At 38.6% G+C, this 22615-nt stretch overlaps 1 protein-coding gene across 7 annotated transcripts in view; it reads right to left on the bottom strand.

Annotated features, from left to right (window-relative positions):
- Window positions 1-863: 863 nt before the first annotated feature.
- The window catches only part of ARHGEF9 (Cdc42 guanine nucleotide exchange factor (GEF) 9), a 204287-nt gene continuing 182535 nt past the window's right edge, over window positions 864-22615 (bottom strand). For all 7 annotated transcript variants that reach the window (XM_005882609.2, XM_005882611.2, XM_014530266.1 and 4 more), the window contains one exon: window positions 864-1093. In XM_005882609.2, coding sequence (XP_005882671.1) covers window positions 912-1093 — 182 coding nt within the window. In that variant the 3' untranslated portion in view covers window positions 864-911. The remainder of the gene's footprint in view (window positions 1094-22615) is intronic.

The following is a 22615-nucleotide window of genomic DNA, read 5'->3' as shown; positions in this document are numbered from 1 at the left end:
CTGTGAAACTAAATCCCAGATACAAAACTGTCACAACTCAGTAGTGCTGCAACATGGGAAACCCCAGTGCTAGGAGAAGAAGTAGCCCAAATGCAGAATGTTCCCTGAACAGAAGTCTTCTCCTGCATCATTATACTCTGACATGCCCTTTCTTATGTTTGGTTTTCATCCCTCTACAATACCTAAAACACAGTGAAAGCAATAGGAATATTGAGTAGTTATGTCACAGGGCACAACAGAGCACATCCAGACTCATACAACTGAGAACAGAAGATGCAGGGAAAAGGCTGTTTGGGGCAACTATAGGGCTGCATAAACATTTGAAGATAGATGGTCAGCTAAAGGAGAGGAAAAAGAAGACCCTCCCTTTACCTAGTAAAAAGTAAAAGGAAAAACAATTCTAAACTCCCAAACCCACCACATTAAATTAAATTAAAAAGTCATCAGCATCAGTATCATTGGGAAAGAAAAAAAACCAATATAAACACATCTATGGTAATAATGACAAGTCAATGAATCACTCAGGGGAGTAAAGAGATTATCTCAACAAGAAAAGGAACAAATAGAAATGTCAATTTCTGAAAGTAAAGGGGAAGGGGATAGAGCAAGAAGAACAAAACAAAACTTTTAAGAAGAGATCAAATGTTTAGAAGTCATTGATACCTCTTCCTACCAACTATAGATTTCACTTCCCCCAAAGAACAGAAAACGTTTTTGGTCCTTCTGTGTGTGTGTTTGTGTGTGTGTGTGTGTGTGTGTGTGTGTGTGTGTGTACACTCAAGGGTCTCTCTGTGTGTGTATATGTCCATATATATATTTATAAATTTCAACAGTGCTTCTCCGAAAAAAGGTCCATCTATAAATATAATTTTATTTACTTTATTTTAAAATTATCTGCCTCCCTGTAGGTACTATTTTTTGAAGGGGGTTAACCTGCTGAAGTTTTGCCAGAATGGTGACTGGCTGCGCTTGGGTTCGGTGAACTCAAAGACCTGTGACTGAGCGATGCCATCTGGGACCAGGTACTGGCCCTGGTTTAATGGGTCCTGCGGTGGTGGGTAGGAAGGAGGAACTGAGCGGGCAGAGTTGACACCTAGAGTAGATGAAAGATCAAAGGGAAAAGTTATAAGTTAAGTAGCAAGGGACTTCTCAAATTACCCACTGACCACTATGGGCAGACATTTCAAAGCATCCATTTTAGAGAGTGTGAACTGGAACTGAAAATCACCAAGGGAAGATTTACATTCCTTCATAGATTTTGGAATGGTGTGGTGATTATTGCAGCAACATATGCTTTGCCATCTACACAGCATTACTGAGAAATTTGGGATGTTGCCATTATCCATTTTACAGATGAAGACACTGAGACCTGTAGGGAAATGCCATACCCAATGTCACAAAGCAAGGGCTAGAATCCACATTCTTTGACTTCTCAGTTCAGAGCTCTTTCCAAGAGACCATAAGCATCAATCAGACCATCAAACCTCAGAGGGAAGGTAGGGGAGGGTGGGGGTAAAAGGGAGAGATCAACCAAAGGACTTATATGCTAGCATATAGGCCTAACGAATGGACACAGACAATAGGGGGGTGAGAGCATGAGTGGGGGGGATGGGGGGGTAATGTGGGGATAAGGACACATATGTAATAACTTAATCAATAATTTTTTTTTTAAAAAAGAGACCATAATCCATTATGCAGGGTTGGTGCTGCCAATAACCCAACGATATCCATTTAATGTGAAGCAACATTTTCTCCCTCCTCCATTCCCCCTGCAAGTGTCAAAAGAGCCTGGTTAAAAACTAGTGACTTCAGGGTAGGTGTTTAGGGGAGGGAAATGTTTTTCTAAAAGCAAGTGTTCTATGCCAGGTTGAGAGTAATGCAACTGTATTTAATAGGGAAGTGACATTGGTAATAGAGGGAGAAAGCGAACTCACCACCAGAAAATATGATTCATGGAACACAAGGAAGACTTAGAATATATTTATGACATTTCAAATGGAACACTTCAATAATTTATCAACTTTCATTTGGAGGGTTTGCAACTATCAAAGCAAAATCTGCTTGAATGGAGAATTCTTGGAACCAGGGGGCCTAAACTTAAAGTTTAATCCTACTCTATATTCAGATTAGAATAGGCTGAGATATACAGCATCTGATTCAGAATGCAAGGAAGACCTCTCTGCTGCTTCCACATACCTTCCTCATCTGCTGGTCAGTGTCTGAAATTTTAACATTATAGCTTTTTTGTTTGCCTGTGTTTGATGATTTGATCCCATTATCCTGGAGGTAGTATCATATTAAGCCACCATCAGCCATTGGCCCTTCAGCAGGAAGGAACTGGTTTTATTCTAAAAGTCAGTAGTTTTTGTTTTGTTTTTGTTCTTATTTTTATTTTCTAGCTTTGTTGAAATATAATTGACACAGAACATTGTATAAGTTTAAAGTGTGAAACATGATATTTGATAGACATATGTATTGAGAAATGATTACCACAATAAGGTTAGCTAGCACATCCACTGCCTCACATAATTACCTTTTTTGTGATAAGAACATTTAAAAACTACTTTGTTAGCAACTCTAAAGTATACAGCAAGTATTGTTAACTATAGTCACCATAGTGTACATTATATCCCCAGAACTATGCGTTATAACTGGAAGTTTGTTCCCTTTGAACAACATATTCCCACTTCCCCAAACCCCAGGCCCTGGCAACCACCAATTTATTTTCTGTTTCTATAAGTTTTCATTTTATAGATTGTAAATATAAGTGAGATCATACAGTATTTGTTTTATTGTCTGACTTATTTCACACAGAACAATGCCTTCAAAGTCCATCTATGATTCAATAAGGCAGGGTTTCTTTCTTTTTATGGCTGAATAATAGTTCTCTGTGTATATGTGTATGCATTTGCATGCATACACAGGTACCACATTTATTTTATCTATTCATTCACTGGAGGACACGTACGTTGTTTCTGTGTCTTGGTTATTGTGGATAATGTTGCAATGACTATAAGGGGGTGCAGATATCTCTTTAAGTTTCTGATTTCATTTTCTTTCCATATATACTCAGAAGTGGGATTGCTGGATCAGGTGACAGGTCTAATTTAAATTTTTTGATGACCTTGCATATTGTTTTCACTGTAACTCACCAACTTACATCCCCATCAACAGTGAACAAGGGTCCCCTTTTCTCCACATTCTCACCAGCACTTGTATTTCTTGTCTTTTTTATAACAGACATGAGGTGATATCTCATTGTGGTTATGATTTGCATTTCTCTGATTGATTAGTGATGTTGAGCAAATTTTATGTATCTGTTGGCCATCTGTATGAATTCTCTGGAAAAAATATATTCAGATACTCTGTCCATTTTTTAATTGGACTACTGGGTTTGTTTGTTTTTGCTACTGAGTTATATGAGTTGCTTATATATTTTGAATATTAATCCTTTATCAGATATATGGTTTGCAAACATTTTTCCTATTCTGTAGGTTGCATTGTCATTGTGTTGTTTCTTTTGCTGTGCAAAAGCTTTGTAGTTTAATGTAGTCCCACTTGCTTATTTTTGTTTCTGTTGCTTGTGTTTTTAATATCATATTAAAAAAAACTCGTTGCCAAGACCAATGCCATTCAGTATTTCCCCTACGTTTTTTTGTAGGCCAAACATTATTATTAATGAAAATCTACAGTTTACATTAGGACTGACACTTTGTGTTATATAGTTCTATGACTTTTCACAAATGCATGATGTCAAGGGTCCACCATTCCACTATTGGTCTTTTATTTTTAAATAAATAAGTTTCCTTAATGTTGATCATTTTAAAGAATTCTTTCTACATTTTGGATACAATTCTTTTACCAGATATGTGTTTTGCAAATCATTTCCAGTCTCTGTCATGTGTTTTCATTGTTTTTAAAATAATTTGAATTTATTGGGGTGACATTGGTTCACAAAACCATAGAGGTTTCAAGTGTACAACTCAACAAAACATCATCTGCATACTGCATCATGCATCCATTGCCCAAAGCAAAGTCTCTTTCCATCTCCATTTACTAGTATCCTACCCCCTTTGCCAAAAGCTACATATCTACCCGACCTTTCCCTCTGGCTATCACCACACTGTTGTCTGTGTCTAGGTGTTATATACATATACACACACATGTACCACATTTATTTCATCTATTCACCCTTGGAGGACACATAGGTACGTAGATTGTTTCCATGTCTTGGTTATTTATGAATATATATATATAATGTAGTTTTTTGGTTAATACCTTCACCTTCTTTTACCAAGCCCCCCCACCCCTCTCTTTTGACAGTTGTCAGTCTATTTCGTGTATCTATGCCTCTCTTTCTATTTTGTTTGTCGGTTTATTTTGTTCATTAGATTCCACATATAAGTGAGATCATATTGTATTTGTCTTTTTCTGACTGGCTTCACATAGACTAATACTCTCCAGGTCCATCTATGCTGATCCAAAAGGTAAGATTTCATTATTTTATATTTTTTTACAACTGAGTAGTATTCAATTGTGTAAATGTACCATAGCTTTTTTATCCATTCATCTGATAGTCACTTTAGCTGTTTGTAGATCTTGGGTATTGTAAATAACACTGAAATGAACACAGGGGTGCACATATTCTTTTGCATTAGTGTTTCAGGTTTCTGTGGATATATTCCCAGAAGTAGGATTGCTTGATTAAAAGGGCATTTCATTTTTAATTTTTTTAGTAAACCTCATAGTGCTTCCTCCAGTGGCAGCACTAGTCTGCATTCTCACCAACAGGGCATGAATATTCCCTTTCTCTACATCCTCATTATCACTTGTTGCTTTTAATGATAGCCATTCTGACAGTTGTGAGGTAATACCTCATCATAGCTTTAATTTTTAATTTGCATCTCTCTGATGATTAGTGACACGGAGCATTTTTTTTCATATGTCTATTGGCCATCTATATATCCTCTTTGGAGAAGAGTCTACTCAGGTTCTTTGCTCATTTTTTAAATTGAGTTGTTTGCCTTCTTGGTGTTAAATTGTATAAATCCTTATATATTTTTGGAAATTAACCCCTTGTCAGATGTATCATTCATTCTCCCAATCAATGGGTTCCCTTTCATTTTATTGATGGTTTATTTTGCTGTGCAAAGGCTTTGTAGTTTGCTAAAGTCCCATTTGTTTATCTTTTCCTTTACTTCCCTTGCTCAAAGAAATATATTGGCAGAAAAAACTTCAATGAGAAATGTCTGAGATTATATTGAATATGTTTTCTTCTAGGATTTTTATAGTTTTGGAACACACTTGTGTTTAATCCATTTTGAGTTTATTCTTGTGTATGGTGTAAGTTAGTGGTTTAGTTACATTTTTTTGCATGTATCTGTCCAATTTTCATAATATCATTTATTGAATGGACTGTCGTTAGCCCATTGTATGTTTTGCCTGCTTTGGCAAATATTAATTGACCACAAAGTTGTTGGTTTATTATTGTGCTCTCTATTCTGTTCCATTGTTCCCTATACTTATTCTTGTGCCAATACCATTCTGTTTTGATTACTATGGCCTTGTATTATAGTTTGATATCAGATAATGTGATACCTCAAACTTTGTTCCTTTCTCAAGATTATTGAGGCTATTTGGGGTCATTTCTGGTCCCATTTAAATTTATGCAATATTCATACTAGATCTGAAATCTATGCAATTGCTATTTTTATATCTTTATTGTTGAGAGTATTACAAATGTCTCCCCCTCTTTTCCCACTTTCCTCCCACCATCTGGTTCCCACAGGGCCCCAGGCCTTCACCACACTATTCTCTGTATTCATGGCCAATGCATATATTCATATAAATCCTCTGGTTAATCTCCTCTACACCCCTCACACCTTCCCACTGAGATTTGTCAGTCTGTTCCATGTTTCCATGCCTCTGGTTCTATTTTATTCATCAGGGTATGGTGTTCTTCAGTTTCCACATATAAGCGAGATCACGTGATATTTGTCTATCTCTGACTGGCTTAGTTCACTTAGCATAATCATCTCCAGGGCCCTCCATGATGTCTCAAGGGGTAATTGATCCTTCTTTTTCATAGCTGCATAGTATTCCATTGTGTAAATGTACCATATTTTTAAAATCCATTCTTCTACTTTAAGACACTTGTTCTATTTCCAGATCCTAGCTGTTGTAAGCAATACTGCTATAAACATAAACATTCATATATTCTTTCTGATTGGAGTTTCTGGATTCTTAGGATACATTCCTAGAGTGGGATCACTGGGTCAAATAGCATTTCCATTTTAAACTTTTTGATGGAAATCCAGTTCCATAGTGGCTGCTCCAGTTTGCATTCCCACAAGAAATGTACTAGGGTTCTTTTTTTCTCCACATCATCACTAGCATTTACTGTTTGAGTTATTGATGGTAGCCATTCTGGCAAGTATAAGGTTATACCTCATTGTTATTTTAATTTGCATCTCTATGATGATTAGTGAACTGAAGCATTTTTCATATGTCTCTTGGCCATTTGAATGTCCTCTTTGGAGAAGTGTCTAATCAGGTTGTCTGCCTGTTGTTAAATTGGATTGTTTGTCTTCCTTTTGTTGAGTTGTATGACTATTTCATATAGTTTGGAAATTAACCCTTTATTGGATGTATCATTGGCAAATATGTTCTTCCATATAGTGGGTTCCCTTTTCATTTTGATGCTGGTTTCTTCTGCCGTATTACAGATTTTTATTTTGATGTAATCACATTTTTTTCCCTTTGTTTCACTTGCCCTAGGTGATATATCTGTGAAAATTCTGCTATATGAGATGTCTGATATTTTGGGGCCCTTGTTTTCTAGTAGGATTTTTATGCTTTAACAACTTACATTTTAATTAAATCTTTATTATTGTAGTATTCAATATGTCACCCTTCTCCCCCATTGTCCCATTCTAGCCTGCCCCCACCCCCAACCCCAGGCCTTCACCAAAATACTGTCTGTGTCCATGGATTATGTATAAATGCATACAAGTTCTTTGGTTGATCTCTTCTCACCCAAACACCAACAACCGCCTTCCCTCTGACATTTGACAGACTGTTCCACGCTTCTACGTCTCTGGATCTATTATTTTTTAAATTAAATTTTCATTTTTGAAAGTATTACTTTTTTTTTCACCCCAGGCCTTCACCACCCTATTGTCTGTGTCCATTGGTTATACATATATGCATACAAGTTCTTTGGTTGATCTCTTCCCACCCACCCACCATCCCATGCCTTCCCTCTGAGACTCCACACTATGTTCTGGGTTTCTATGTCTCAGATCTATTTTGTTCATCAGTTTATTTTGTTCATTAGGTTCCACATAAGAGTGAGATCATGTGATACTTGTCTTTCTCTGACTGGTTTATTTTGCTTAGCATAATACTCTTCAGATCCCTCCATGCTGTTTCCAAGGGTAAGAGATCCTTTTTTTTTCTACTGCTACATAGTATTCCATGGTGTAAATGTACCACAGAATTTTAATCCACTCATTTACTGATAGGCACTTGGGCTGTATCCAGATCTTAGCTATTGTAAATTTTGCTACTATGAACATAGGGGTACAAACATTCTTTCTGATTGGTTATTTGGTTTTCTTAGTATATATTCTTAGAAGTGAGATCACCAAGTCAAATGGCAGATCCATAATAAATTTTTTGAGGAAACTCCATACCATTTTCCATAATGGCTGTATTCCCACCAGCAGTGTACAATAGTTCTTTCTCCACATCCTCGCCAGCACTTGTTGTTTGTTGATTTGTTGATGGTAGCCATGCTGACAGGTTTGAGGTGATACCTCATTTTCATTTTCATTTGAATCTCTCTGATGATCAGTACCTTTGAGCATTTTTTTCCATATATCTCTTGGCCATCTGTATGTCCACTTTGGAGAAGCATCTATTTAGTTACTTTGCCCATTTTTTAATTGGATTGTTTGTCTTCCTTTTAAGTTGCATGAGTTCCTTTATTATTTTGGAAATTAACCCCTTATCAGATGTATCATTGGCAAATATGTTCTGCCAAATAGTGGGTTCTCTTTTCATTTTGTTGGTGGTTTATTTTGCTGTACAGAAGCTTTTTATTTTGATGTAGTCCCATTTGTTTATTTTTCCCTTAGTTTTGCTTGCACTAAGAGATATATCCACAAACATATTGCTATGAGAGACGTATGAGTTTTTGTTAACCCCTTATCAGATGTATCATTGGCAAATATGTTCTGCCAAATAGTGGGTTCTCTTTTCATTTTGTTGGTGGTTTATTTTGCTGTACAGAAGCTTTTTATTTTGATGTAGTCCCATTTGTTTATTTTTCCCTTAGTTTTGCTTGCACTAAGAGATATATCCACAAACATATTGCTATGAGAGACGTATGAGTTTTTGTTGCCTATTTTTCCTTCTAGGATTTTTATGGTTTCACTACTGACGTTTAAGTCTTATCCATTTGGAGTTCATTCTCTTGTCTGGTGTAGGCTGGTGGTCTAGTTTCATTGTTTTGCATGTCTGTCCAATTCTCCCAACATTTATTGAAGCAACTGTCTTGACTCCATTGTATATGCTTGCATCCTTTGTTAAATATTAATTGAGAATAATGGTTTGGGTTGATTTCTGAGGTCTCTGTTTAGCTCCATTGATCTATATGCCTGTTCTTGTGCCCATACCAGGCTGATGTAACTAGTGGCTTTGTAGTATAGCTAGATACCCAGTATTGTGATCCCTCCAATTTTGTTCTTCTTTCTCAAGATTGCTATGTCTACTCAGGGACTTTTTTGGTTACACATAAATTTTTGGAGTATTTGTTCTACATCTGTGAAATATGCCATTGGTATTTTAATAGAGATTACACTGAACCTATAGATTGCTTTGGGTAGTATGAATATTTTAATAATGTTGAGTCTACAAATCCATGAACATAGTATATTATTTCACTTGCTTATATCTTCCTCTATCTCTTTTTTCAAAGTCCTGTAGTTTTTGAAGTACAAGTCTTTTACCTTTGTGATTAACTTTATTCATAAGTATCTTAATGTTTTTGTTGCAATGCTAAAAGGGAGTTTGCTTAGTTTCTCTTTCTGAGAGTTCATTTTTGGTGTATAAAAATTCCATAGATTTCTGGGTGTTAATTTTGTATCCTGCTACATTGCCAAATTCATTTTTTAAATCTAGTAGTTTTTCGATGGAATTTTTAGGGTTTTCTATGTACAATATCATGTCATCTGAGAATATGAGAGTTTTAATTCCTCTGTTCCAATTTGGATGCCTTTCATGTTTTCTTCTTATCACTGTGGCTAGCACTTCTACTACTATGTTGAAATAGAGTGGTGAAAGTGGACATCCCTGTCTTGTTCCTATTTTTAGAGGAAATGGTTTTAGTTTTTGCCCATTGAGTATGATTTTCGACGTAGGTTTGGCCTTTATTGTGTTAAGGTATGATCCCTGTATTCCTAATTTGCTGAGAGTTTTTGTCAAAAATGTGTGTAGGATTTTGTCGGATGCTTTTTCTTTTTTTCTTTTGAATTCTTTATTGTTTAAAATATTACATATATCTCCTTTTTCCCCCATTGATCTCTCCCGGGCCACTCCCACCCTCAGCACATGCCCTCACCCCCCTAGTGTCTATGTCCATTGGTTATGCTTATATGCATGCATACAAGTCCTTTGGTTGATCTCTTAACCCCCCACCCCACCCTCACCTGCCTTCCATCTGAGGTTTGATGGTCTGTTCGATGCTTCTCTGTCTCTGGATCTATTTTTGTTCATCAGTTTATGTTGTTCTCAAATGCTTTTTCTCTGTCTATTGATATGATTACATGTTTTTTGTCTTTCAATTTGTTTATGTGATGTATCACATTTGTTGATTTGCAAATATTGTTCCAGCCTTGCATCCTGGAATAAAGTCCACTTGGCCATGGTGTATGATCTTTTTAATACATTGCTGGATCTGATTTGGTAATACTTTTTGAGGATTTTAGCATCTATGTTGATCAGGTATATTGGCCTGTAATTCCCTTTCTTTGTACTGTCTTTATCTAGTTTTGGAATTAGGGTTATTCTGGCGTCATAAAAAGAGCTCAGAAGTGTTTCTTATTCTTTTATTTTTAAAAAATTGTTTGAAGAGGACATGTATTAGTTTTCCCTTAACTGTTTGGTAAAATTGCCATGTGCAGTGGTCCAGACCAGGGCTTTTGTTTGCTGGGAGTTTTTTTTTGTTTGTTTTGTTTTTGTTTTTAATAACTGCTTCAATTTCATCAGTTTTTATCAGCCAATTCAGGTTTTCTGATTCTTCCTGGTTAAGTGTTAGAAGATTGTATTTTACTGGGAATTTGTCCATTTTGTCCAGGTTGTCCAGCTTGTTGACATATAGTTGTTCTTCATATTTTCTTACAATCCTTTTTCTTTCTGTAGTATCAGTTGTTACTTCATCCCCTTTCATTTCTGATTTTATTTATTTGGGTCCTCTCTCTCTGTTTCTTGATGAGTTTGGTTAAAGGTTCATCAATATTGTTTATCTTTTCAAAGAACTAGCTCTTGGTTTCACTGACCTTTGTGATTTTTTTTTAGACTTTGTCATTTATTTATGCTTTGATCTTTATTATTTCCTTCCTACTTACTGTGGGCTTTTCTTGTTTTTCTCTTTCTAATTTCTTATTTGTAGGGTTAGATAGTTTACTAGTAATTTTTCTTGTTTCTTGAAGCAGGCCTGTAGTTCTATGAACTTCCCTCTCAGGATTCTTTTCACTATGTCTCATATATTTTATGGTGTTGTATGTTAATTTTCATTTGTTTCCAGGAAGTTTTTCTTATTTCTTCCATGATCTCATTGGTAACCATTTCCTTGTTTAATAAAATGCTATTTATCCTCCATGTGTTTGTATTGTTTTCAGTGTTTTGTTTTGCTATAGTTAATTTCTAGTTTCATGCCATTGTGATCCAAGAAGATGCTTGATATAATTTCATTCTTCTTGAATTCACAGAGACTTAGTTTGTGTCCTGACATGTGGTCTATTTTTGAGACTGTCCCATGTGCCCTTGAGAAGAATGTATATTCTGCAGCTTTGGGGTAAAATGTTCTATAAATGTCAATTAAATCCATTTGATCTAGTTTGTCCTTTAGGGACTCTGCTTTTTTGTTGATTTTTTTGTCTAGAACATCTATCCAGTGATTTCAGTGGGGTATTAAAGTCCCCTACTATGATTTTATTGCTGTCAGTCTCTCCCTTAAAGTTCTCCAGAATGTTTTTTTAAAACATATATTTGTGTGCTCCTTTATTGGGTCCATATATGTTTCCTAGGATTATATCCTCTTGTTGTATTGATCCCTTTATTATTATGAATTGGTATTCATTGTCTCTTCTTACGGCCTTCATTTTAAAGTCTATTTTGTCAGGTCTGAGTATTCCTATCCTAGCTTTTTTTTTTTTTTTCATTTCCATTTGCCTGGAAATTTTTTTCATCCTTTCACTTTCATTCTGTGTGATTTTTTTGTTCTGAGGTGGGTCTCTTGCAGACAGCATAAATATGGGTCATGAGTTCTTAATTCATTCAGCTACTCTATATCCTTTGATTGAAACATTGACGCCCTTCAGATTTAAGGTTATTATTGATAAGTACTTGTTTGGTGCCATTTTTATTCTTTATGCTTGTGTCCCTCCCTCTCTTTCTATTTCTTCTTCTTACAACAGTCCCTTTAGCATTTCTTGCAGTGATGGTTTGGTGATAATAAACTCCTTTAGTCTTTATTTTTGTGTCTGCAAAGCTCTTTATTTTTCCTTCAAATTTTAATCATAGCCTTGCTGGACAGAATACTCTTGGATTGCATTCCTTGCTTTTCATTATTTTGTATACTTCATGCCACTCCTTTCTGGCCTGACTTGTTTCTATTGAGAAATCAGCTGTCAGTCTAATGGGAGGTCCCTTGGAATTAACTTTCTTTCTCTCTCTTGCTGCCTTTAAGATTCTTTCTTTGTTTTTAACATTTGCCATTTCAATTATGATGTGTCTTGAAGTGGGTCTTTTTGCATTCATCTCATTTTGAACTCTGTTTCTTCGACTTGTGTGGCTTTTCCCTTCACCAGGCTAGAGAAGTGTTCTGTCATTATTTCTACAAATAGATTTTCTATTGCTTGCTCATATTGTTCTGTTTTTATGCCTATGATGATGATGTTGTTATGTTTCATGTTGTCCCATAGTTCCCTTAAACTCTTCTCAGGCTGTTTACATTTTTTCCAATTGCTACTCTTATTGCGTGTTTTTTTTTTTCCTACCTTGTCTTCTAATTCACTGATTTGGTCTTCAGCTTCTTCCAATCTACTGTTGATTCTTCCCAGGGTATTTCAGGTATATCATTGTTCATTTCAGATTATTCTTATTCATGGTTTCTACCTCTTTGTTCATGATGCTATAGTTCTCACTAAGTTCCTTGTAGTCCTCATTAAGTTATTTGAGCACAGTTATAACCATTTCTTTGAATTCTTTATTTGACAAATTGCTTCCCTCATTTAATTTAGTTCCCTATCTGGTGATTCCTGATTTTCTTTCATTTGGGCGCTATTTCTTTGTATCCTCATTCTAGTGGTTTCATAGTCCAGGGCACTGAGTGAGGTGGGCCAGGTTGCGGTGGCTGGTCTGTGCATTTGGAAGTATTGCTTTGCAACAGGGTCTGGTCTCCTGGGGGTGCCGGGTTAAGTGTGCCTTGTTGCAGAGCCAAGTCCATGTGTCCAGAGGCTTGGGTCATTGCTGTGAGGCCAGGTTCAAGGTGACAGGGCCAGTTGTCCAGGAGTGCCAACTCAGGCACACTGGGCCTCAATGGCAGGTCCATGCATCATGGGTGCTGGGTCAGGTTAGCAGGGCTGTGTGGGGTCACATTAAGGCAGTGGGGCTAGTTTTCCAGGGTCGCAGGCTCAGGTGTGCCAGGTTGGGTCAGCAAGTCTGTGCATGTGGTCCCACATGCATCAAGGTGGCAGGGCAGGTCAGGTGTGCCATGTGTCAAGGCAGTGGGTTCAGTTGTCTGGGAGCACTGGTTCAGGTACACCTGGTCATGACATCAGGCCCATGTGTCTGGAGACATTGGGTCCCAGAGGTGGGGCTGGGTGTGCCTCTCTGGCTGTGTGGCACTAGGTCATGGCCACTCCTTGTAGCCTCCTCCTGAGGAAGACCCTGTGGATCCACCAACATGGTGTGCTCTCCAATCTCAAGAGGAGAGAAGTGCTTGGCTGAGCAGCAAGCAGTGGCAACTGGCAGCTCCTCCACCAGGAGGATTTTGTGCACTGACAGACAGATGCCCACGTACACTCACACACACACACTCTTCCTCAAACACACTCACCCTCACTCTGGTCCTGCCCTATGCCATGTTGGATCCCTTACCATTGCTATTTTTGATAGGAATTTCCTTGAAACCATAAATTGCTTTGGGTAGTATGGACATTTCAATGATGATTTTTTCCTATCCTTGAACATGTAATATGCTTCCCTTTATTTGTGTTTTCCTCATTTCCTTACTTAGTATCTTATAATTTTCCAAGTACAAGTCATTTACCTCCTTGGTTAAATTTAATCCTAGATTCTTTATCTTTTTTGTTGCAATAATAAATGGCATTTGTTTCTTAATTTCTCTTTTTGATAGTCCATTATTGGCATACTAGTATAAAAATGCCACTGATTTCTGAATATTAATTTTGTTTCCTACTTTTCCAAATTTATTTATTAGATCAAGAATTTATTAGATGGAGTCCTTTAGGTTTTCTATATACAATACCATGTCATTTGTGAATAATGACAGTTTTACTTCCTGCTCCCCAAATTGAATGCTTTTTATTTTTTCTTCATGTTTCATCACTGTGTCAAGGACTTCTAGCACTGTGTTAAATAACAATGTTGAAATCAAATATCCCTGTCTTGTTCCTGATCTTAAGGGAAACACTTTTAATTTTTGCCCATTGAGTATATTGGCTGCCTGTTTGTCATATATGGGCTTTACTATTTTGAGGTATGATCACTCCATTCTCATTTTGCTGAGAGTTTTTATCATAAACTAGGGGCCTAGTGCATGAATTCATGCACCTTGAAAGGAACTGTGGGCCATGAGGCTGCAGTGGGCACAGGGTCAGGTCTTGGTCTATCCTCTGCTTCCCCATCTGGCCCCTCCTGCCACGGCTCCTGGTCCCCTGTCTGCTGGCAGCCCCACTCCCGCTGCCGATGCTCCCATGCACTGACGGTGCTGGCCCTGCTCACACCTGCTGACAGCGTGGAGCGATTGGGGCTACACCAGCAGCGAGTGAGAGTGGTGGCTGATGCCCCAATTGCCCCTCAGGAGCAGGGGGAGGTGGAGAAGCCCTCAGGGGTGATTGGGGCCAGCAGCCACCACTCGCATTCACTGACGGCATCAAGCAATCGGGACTGGTGTCGGGCACCGGCTGCAGGTGCAAGTGGGGCCAGCGCTGGCAGTGGGTGCAAGCGGCGGCTCCGGTGCCAGCAACTGGTGTGAGCGGGGCTGTCACTGGCAGCGAGTGAGAGAGGTGGCTGCTAGCCCTGATTGCCCCTCAGGAGCAGGGGGAGGTGGAGAAGCCCTGAGGAGTGATCGGAGCTGGCAGCCACCTCTCGCACCCACTGACAGCACTGAGCAATCGGGGCTGGTGCTGGATGCTGGCAGCAGGTGCAAGCAGCAGCTTCGGTGCCAGCAGCAGGTGAGAGCAGGGCCAGCACTGGCAGCAGGTGTGAGCACCGGGTGGGATCGCAGTGTGCGGGAGCAAAGAATTTTCAATAACCACCAGAGGCTTGCCCCGATGAGAACGACCGGCACCCCACCTTGGTCTGGTGCCCCTGTTCACCTGTTCCACCATCCCACCGCAGCTGACGCCCATCATGTTCCATGCTCTGCGGCCTGATGCTGACGCCCACCTTGTTCTGCGCATGTCACCTAGTGGTCAGCACACATCATAGCGACCAGTTGTTTAGTTGTTCAGTTGTTCCGCTGTTTGTTCTATTTGCATATTAGGGTTTATATATATATATATATGTTGAATTTTCACAAATGTTTTTTCTGCATCTATTGATAAGATTATGTTATTTTAATCCTTCATTTTGTCCATGTAATATATTACGTTTATTGATTTGTGAATATAGTATCTCATGCAGTCATGGTGCATGATCTTTTTCAACGTATTGCTGGATCTGGTTTGCTAATATTTAATTGAGGATTTTAGCATCTATGTTCATCAGGGAAATTGGCCTATACTTTTCTTTCATTGTAGTGCCCATATCTGGTTTTGGAAATAGGATAATTCTGGCCTCGTAAAAATGAGCTTAGAAGTCTTCCCTCCTCTTGAATTTCTTTGGAATAGTTTGAGAAGAATAAATGTTAGTTTATTTTAGAATGTTAGGTAAAATTCACCTATGAATCCATCAGTACAGTACTTTTGTTTGCTGGGAATTTTCTGATTACTGCTTCGATTTCATTAGTTGTAATTGGTATATTCAGATTTTCTGATTCTCCTTGATTCACTTTTGGAAGATTGTATGTTTCTAGGAACTTATCCTTTTTTGCCTAGGTTATCCAATTTGTTGGCATAAAAGTTGATCATAGTATTGTTTTACAATCTTTTGTATTTCTGTGGTGTCAATTGTTACTTTGTATCTTTCATTTCTGATTTTATTCATTTGGGTCTAATTCCTTTTTCATTGAAGAGTCTGCTTAAAAGGTTTGTAAATTTACTTATCTTTTCAAAGAACCTGCTCTTGGTTTCACTGATGTTTGTATTGTTTCTTTAGTCTCTATGCCATTTATTGCCGCTCTAATCTTTATTATCTCTTTCCTTCTGCTTAGTCTGGGCTTTGTTATTCTTTTTCTAGTTCATTTAGGTGTAGGATTAGATTGTTTACTTAAGCTTCTTGAATTGGCCTGAAATGCTGTGAACTTCCTTCTCAGGTCTGCTTTTGCTGTGTTTCATAGATTTTTGTTTTTGTGTGTTAATTTTCACTTGTCTTCAGGTAACTTTTTATTTATTCTTTTATCTTACTTTAACTCATTAATTGTTTAATCATGTTATTTAGGCTCCATATTTTAATGTTTTCCAGTTTTTATTATAATTGACATCTAGTTTTATTTTTTTTAAATATATATATTTTATTGATTTTTTAGAGAGAGGAAGGGAGAGGGATAGAGAGTTAGAAACATCGATTCAGCTGCCTCCTGCACACTCCCCACTGGGGGTGTGCCCACAACCAAGGTACATGCCCTTGACTGGAATCGAACCTGGGACCCTTCAGTCTGCAGGCTGACGCTCTATCCACTGAGCAAAACCAGTTAGGGCAAGTTTTATACCACTGTGGTCAGAGAAGATGTTTTATATGATTTCAATCTCCTTGTATTTATTAAGACTTAGTTTTTGTCCTAAAGCTTTATGTATCTTTGATAATGTTCCGTGTGCACTTGATAAGATTGTATATTCTCCACCTTTGGGATAAAATATTCTGTAAATATCAATTAAAGCTTTCTGATCCAGTGTGTTGTTTAAGGTCATTGTTTCCTTATTAATTATTTGACTGGAATATCTACCTATTGATGTCATTGAGTGTTAAAATCCTGTAGTATGACTGTATTTCTGTCAAACTATACTTTAATGTCCACCAAGGTTTTCTTTATATATAGGTGCTCCTATTTTGGATGCATATGTGTTTACAAGGGTTATATACTCTTGTTAGATCAATCCCTTTAGTATTATGTAGTGACTTTTGTTGTCTTTCTTATGGACTTTGTTTAGAAGTCTATTTTGTCTGATATAAGTTTCTTTCTTGGGCTTTTTTGTTTGTTTGTTTCCATTTGAATGGGATATTTTTTTCCACCCCTTCACTTTCAGTCTGTGTGTATCTTTTGTTCTGAGGTGGTTCTCTTGTAGACAGCATTTATATATGGGTCATGTCTTATTATGCATTCAGCTATCCTATATCCTCTATTTGGAGCATTTAGTACATTTAAGGTTATTATTAATAGGCACTTATTTTTGTCATTTTATTCATTTTTAAATATACTTGTTCATTTTTAGAGAGAGAGGAAGGGAGATGGAGAGAAACATCAATATGAGGACAGAACATTGATTCACTGCCTCTCACATCCCCCCTCCTCACCAGGAATTAAGCCCGCAACCCAGGTATATGCCCTGACTGGGAATCAAACTTGGGACCTCTTGGTCTATGGGATGATGTTCAATCCACTAAGCTACACCAGCTGGACCAATTTTACTCTTTATATCTATGTCCCTCTCTTTCTCTTTTTATTTTCTTCCTCTTAAAGCAGGCCCCTTAACATTTCTTGTGATACTGGTTTTGCATTAATGAACTCACATTGCATCACTTCTGGCCTGAAGTGTTTCTGTTGAGAAATCAGTGTACAGTCTTATGAGAACTCCCTTGAAGGTAACTAACTATCTTTGTCTTTCTGCATTTAAAATTCTGTTTTAACCTTCATCATTTTAATTATGATGTGTCTTGTTGTGAATCTTTTTTTTGAGTTTGGGACTCTGTGCTTCCTGAACTTGGATGACATTTTCCTTCACCAGGTTAGGGAAGTTTTCAGCCATTATTTCTTCAAGTAGGTTCTCAATTGCTTGCTCACTCTCTTCTCCTCCTGGTATCACAATGATGTGGATGTTGTTATGCTTGATGTCCTAGAGCAGTGGTTCTCAACCTTCCTAATGCCGCGACCCTTTAATACACTTCCTCATGTTGTGGTGACCCCCAACCATAAAATTATTTTTGTTGCTACTTCATAACTGTAATTTTGCTACTGTTATGAATAATAATGTAAATATCTGATATACAGGATGTATTTAGGCAACCCCTGTGAAAGGGTCATTCGACCCCCAAAGGGATTGCGACCCACAGGTTGAGAACCACTGTCCTAGAGCAAGCATGTCAAACTCGTGGCCCTTGGCCCGCAGCATACAGCCCACAACAAACAGTTCTGCAGCCCAACCAATATAATAGTATGTAAGAAATGTTTTAATAAAAATTTCATAACTTAATTTTTACAATATCCTGTTATACATAATTATTAATAACGAATTACAACATTTGCTAATGACTGATTACTATAATCATGTTGCATTCATTTCCCTTATGCACCTTGCATGCAGGTGCACCATTTCTCTCCACTAATACTAGCAGCAAATATTTTAGCAGTCGATTGCCACATCATTAGTCTTGGACTGACTTGTTTGGTGTGTGCAACAGGAAATATTTTGCTTTCAGAGAACAAGAAAAATAGGTTTATTTGCATTACGTTTATAAATTTGTGCAGTTATTCAGTGTCTAATAAGTTAATGTTCAATAAAAATATTAATTTTTATTAAAACATTCTATTATTTTATGTTAATGATTACTCATTTATTTCAGCCCTTTGTATTCAGCATGTCTCTATCAAAATAAACCTACGTTTCTATGAAAATTGAAGCTTTTGTTTTTTTTGTGGCCCACATAAACTTAAACCTTGTTTATTTGGCCCGTGTTAGCCTTTGAGTTTGACATGCTTGTCCTAGAGGTCCTTTACACTTTTCTTATTTTTAAAAATTCTACTTTCATTTTGTTGCTCTGCTTGGGGGCATACTGTTATCTTGTCCTCAAAATCACTGTTTTGATCCTCTGCTTCATCTAACCTGTTTATTCATCCTAGTGTTATCATTTTAAATATTGTATTCTTCATTTCTGACTGGTTCTTTTTTATGGTTGCTATGTCTTTTTAAATTAATACTATCTCCTTGTTTAAGTACTCATTGAGATCATCCATGCTTCCCCTAAAGTCCTTGAGCATCCTTATAACCAGGGGTCCTCAAACTTTTTAAACAGGGGGCCAGTTCACTGTCCCGCAGACCGTTGGAGGGCCGGACTATAGTTTAAAAAAAAAAAAACTATGAACAAATTCCTATGCACACTGCACATATCTTATTTTGAAGTAAAAAAACAAAACTGGAACAAATACAATATTTGTATTTGCATGTGGCCCGTGGGCCGTAGTTTGAGGACCCCTGCTTATAACTATAGTTTTAAACTTTGTATCTGGTATATTGCTTGCTTCCATTTCATTTAATTTTTTCCTGGGGTTTCTCTTGATCTTTAATTTGGGGCATATTTCTTCATCTCCTCATTTTGTCTGCATGTTTGTGTTGGTCTCTGTATATTTGGTTGATCTGCTATGACTTGTTATGGAGATTTTATGATGTATGTGTTTTGTTGGGTTCACTGGTGCAAATCTTTCCGATCACCTGAGCTCAGTGCTCCAGGAATGCTTCTTGTGGGTTATATGCACTCTCCTGTTATAATTGAGTTTTGAATGCAGCTGGCCCTTTTGAGGGTGGATTTATAATATCAGGTTGGCTGATTATGAGGACAAACCTCAATCACCATGTATGAGTCACTGTGCAAGAATTGTTCCCTGAGGCAGAGTCATTCCCAGAAGTGTCTGGTGCCTGCCAGTATTCCCATTGTGTGTGCTGCTTGTGTGGCTAGTTGGGTGGAGTTCTGGTATTGTCTGAAGCACATCACTGGTTGTGTTGGTTCTGGGTGCACTTGGGCAGTGTTCTGGTAAAGATCTAACTGTCTGGAGGTACTATGCTATTCACTGTTTGTGACTGTCTTTACTGGGCCTGGGAGTGTTTGGGAAGGACCAAGCTATGTATAAGGGTCAACTTTCCTCCAATTTAGATCCGGGGGCAGATCTATAAAAGGTCCGAGACTACCTAAGGTCTACCTCCATGTGTTGTCTACTTTGCCTCTTCTTGAGGTTGCTTGGTTTTCCTCCCAAGCCTTCCAAAGAAATACTATAGAGTGGGCCCAGGCTGGCCGTGAGTCACAGAACCTTATAGGGCACAAGCTCATTAGGGCAGAGCCTGGGGTTGCGATCATGGGGCTAGTGGATCCCCTATTGGGGGGCTGCATAGGGAAAAGTGGACTGTATCTAGAGCCATACCATCCAGGCTTGTCAGAGTTTCCAACTCTAGCTTCCCTGGAAGGAGCAGGCCGTAGGTTCATGTTGGGTGCAGCCAGCCAGCCCCTCTGCAGGAGCAAGCTCAGTGGGGTGGAGCAACTGGGGAACCAGAGAGGACACATCAAAAGAGCCTCCATAGGGGTGGGCCAGATGAGTATGCAGAAGGGGCAAGCACTTCACCTCCCCCCTGTTCCACAGCCAGCCACACAACCCAGTGCCCATTGGAGTCTAGAGCCTCTGAAGGAGATACATTATGAAGGTCCTAACTCCAGGTAGCACTCACTTCTCCCCACTGAGCTGAGCTCCACAGAGTGAGGCCACTGGGAATTTGGAGGACAGATCCAGACAGTCTGACATGGGGGTGTGTGCCAGCAAACCTGTAGGAGGGGGTTGGTACTTCTGCCACCCAAGGAAGAGCCTCTGAGGTAGACACGCCCCAAAGATCCCAGCCCCAAGTAGCTCTCTGTTCCCTCCACAGGACTGAGTTCAGCAGCATGGGGGCCATGGCTGCCATAAAAGCAGGTCAAATGTGTCTCTTATTAGTGGAAGATTAAGCACACAGGGGAAGATAGTAGTGCCCCCCCCCCTCATGATATAGCTACACAGCCCAGCACACATCTGATTCCCAGACAAAAGCCTCTTAAAGAAACTCATGCCAAAGGTCTCCACTCTGAGTACCAAATCTTTAGGTGTGGGAGGAGCACTTCTTCCCCTTCCTGGGCAAGAGATTTTGAGGGTGATGCACTCCAAAGTCCCAGCTCTGTGAAGCACTCAAATCCCCCTGCAAGACTGAACTCAGGCAGGATAGGGCCACAGAATGTGGAAGGGCAGGCTAAGTGATTCAACAGGTTGGGTGGGGCCACTGGCTCTGTGCTGGAGGTGCAGTAGAATGGTCCTTTTTCCAAAGGTATGCAGTTAAATCACTATCTGAGTCTCTGCCAAGATTTTCTCCAGAAAATATGTGCCACAAAAGTCCTTGCTTGGAGTAGTGAACAGACACCTCTGCAGGACTCAAGCATGGCAGAATGGTGTCACCAGTAGCTGGCGGATCAGGCAGTGCTCTTCCCAGGATGGTGTTGTAATAATAGAAGTGTTCACCCCTCGGAAGGTGGTGTCTGAGTCTCTAGAAGACTGTCTTCTCTCCCATTTAGACTGAATCCCCACTGATTTTCACCACCAGATGCTATGAGGGCTCTTTTTGCTCTGGGTTGAGACCCCATGCTCCTGGGGAGAGGAAATTTGCATCTGAGATAACCCAACGGCTTCTCACCTGCCACACATGTATGCGGGGATCAGTCTTTTTGGCATCTCTGCCCTTATTCCCAGTCTCTAAGTGGCTTATTCTGTAAATCCTTGTTATAATAATTCAGTTAAACTAGCCTTCAGTTGGTTAATTAGGTTGATTGCTCTAAAATTTAGCTGCAAATCTGGTTTGGCCCTGGGAGGAGGTGAGTATAGCTTCTTACTCTGCAGCCATCTTGGATTCCCTTTCTCTGTGTTCCCCCCCCCCCAGGAGTTTTGTGGTATTGGGTCTTACAATTAAGTCTTTAATACATTTTGAGTTAATTTTTGTGAATTGTATAAGAAAGGGGCCCAATGCATTTTTTAAATGTGAATATCTAATTTTCCCAATGCCCTTTACAGATGAGACTAGTTTTTCCTCCTTCAGTATTTGTGGCATCCTAACACATATTAGTAGACTATAAATGTTCTTTTATAACTGTGAGTTTATAATTTGGTTCCATTGGTGTTGTTTTTTTATGTCAGTGCCATACTGCATTGATTGCCATATATTTGTAATATATTTTGAAATTGGGACATTTGATGTCCCCAGTTTTGTTCTTTCTCAGGATTGCTTTAGTTATTTAGGGTCTTTTGTGGTTCCTTACGAAATTTAGGATTGTTCTATCTACTTCTTTGAAAAATGTCATGAAATTTGAGATAGGGATTATGTTGAAACTATAGCGGGCTTTGGGTAGTGATGATATTTTCACAATATTAAGTCATATGATCCATGAACATGGAATATCTCTGTATTAATTTGTGTTCCTTAATTTCTTTCATAAACATCAAAAGGTTTCAGTGGACATATCTTTACCCTCCTTGGTTAAATTAATTCCTAATATTTTATTCTATTTTGTGCCATTACAAATGATATTTTCTTCATTTCTCTTTTGGATGTTCATTTTTAGTGAAACATTACTGATTTTTATACATTGATTTTGTATCTTGAAACATTGCTAAATTCCCTTTTATTCTATTACTAGAGGCCCGTTGCAGGAAGATTCCTGCAAGAATAGGGCTTCCTGCGGCCGGAGCGAAGCAGAGAAGGGAGTGAAACCCGCTGAGGTGGGCTTGGCTCCCTTCTGCAGCGCTTGGCTTCCTTCTACATTGTCTTCAGTCTTTGCTCCGCGCCTGCGTATGCAAATTAACCGCCATCTTTGATGGGTTAATTTGAATACTCATCTGACTGGCTGATGGACATAGCAGAGTGACACCAATTTGCATGTTTCTTTTTTTTTAAATTAAATCTTTATTGTTCAGATTATTACAGTTGTTCCTCTTTTTTTCCCCCATAGCCCCCCTCCACCCAGTTCCCACTCCACCCTCTGCCTTTTC

The sequence above is a fragment of the Myotis brandtii genome, unplaced genomic scaffold, assembly GCF_000412655.1.
Source record: "Myotis brandtii unplaced genomic scaffold, ASM41265v1 scaffold73, whole genome shotgun sequence".
Lineage (NCBI taxonomy): Eukaryota > Metazoa > Chordata > Mammalia > Chiroptera > Vespertilionidae > Myotis > Myotis brandtii.
Note: the sequence above shows the minus strand (reverse complement) of the source record. Positions and strands in the feature narration are given on the sequence as shown.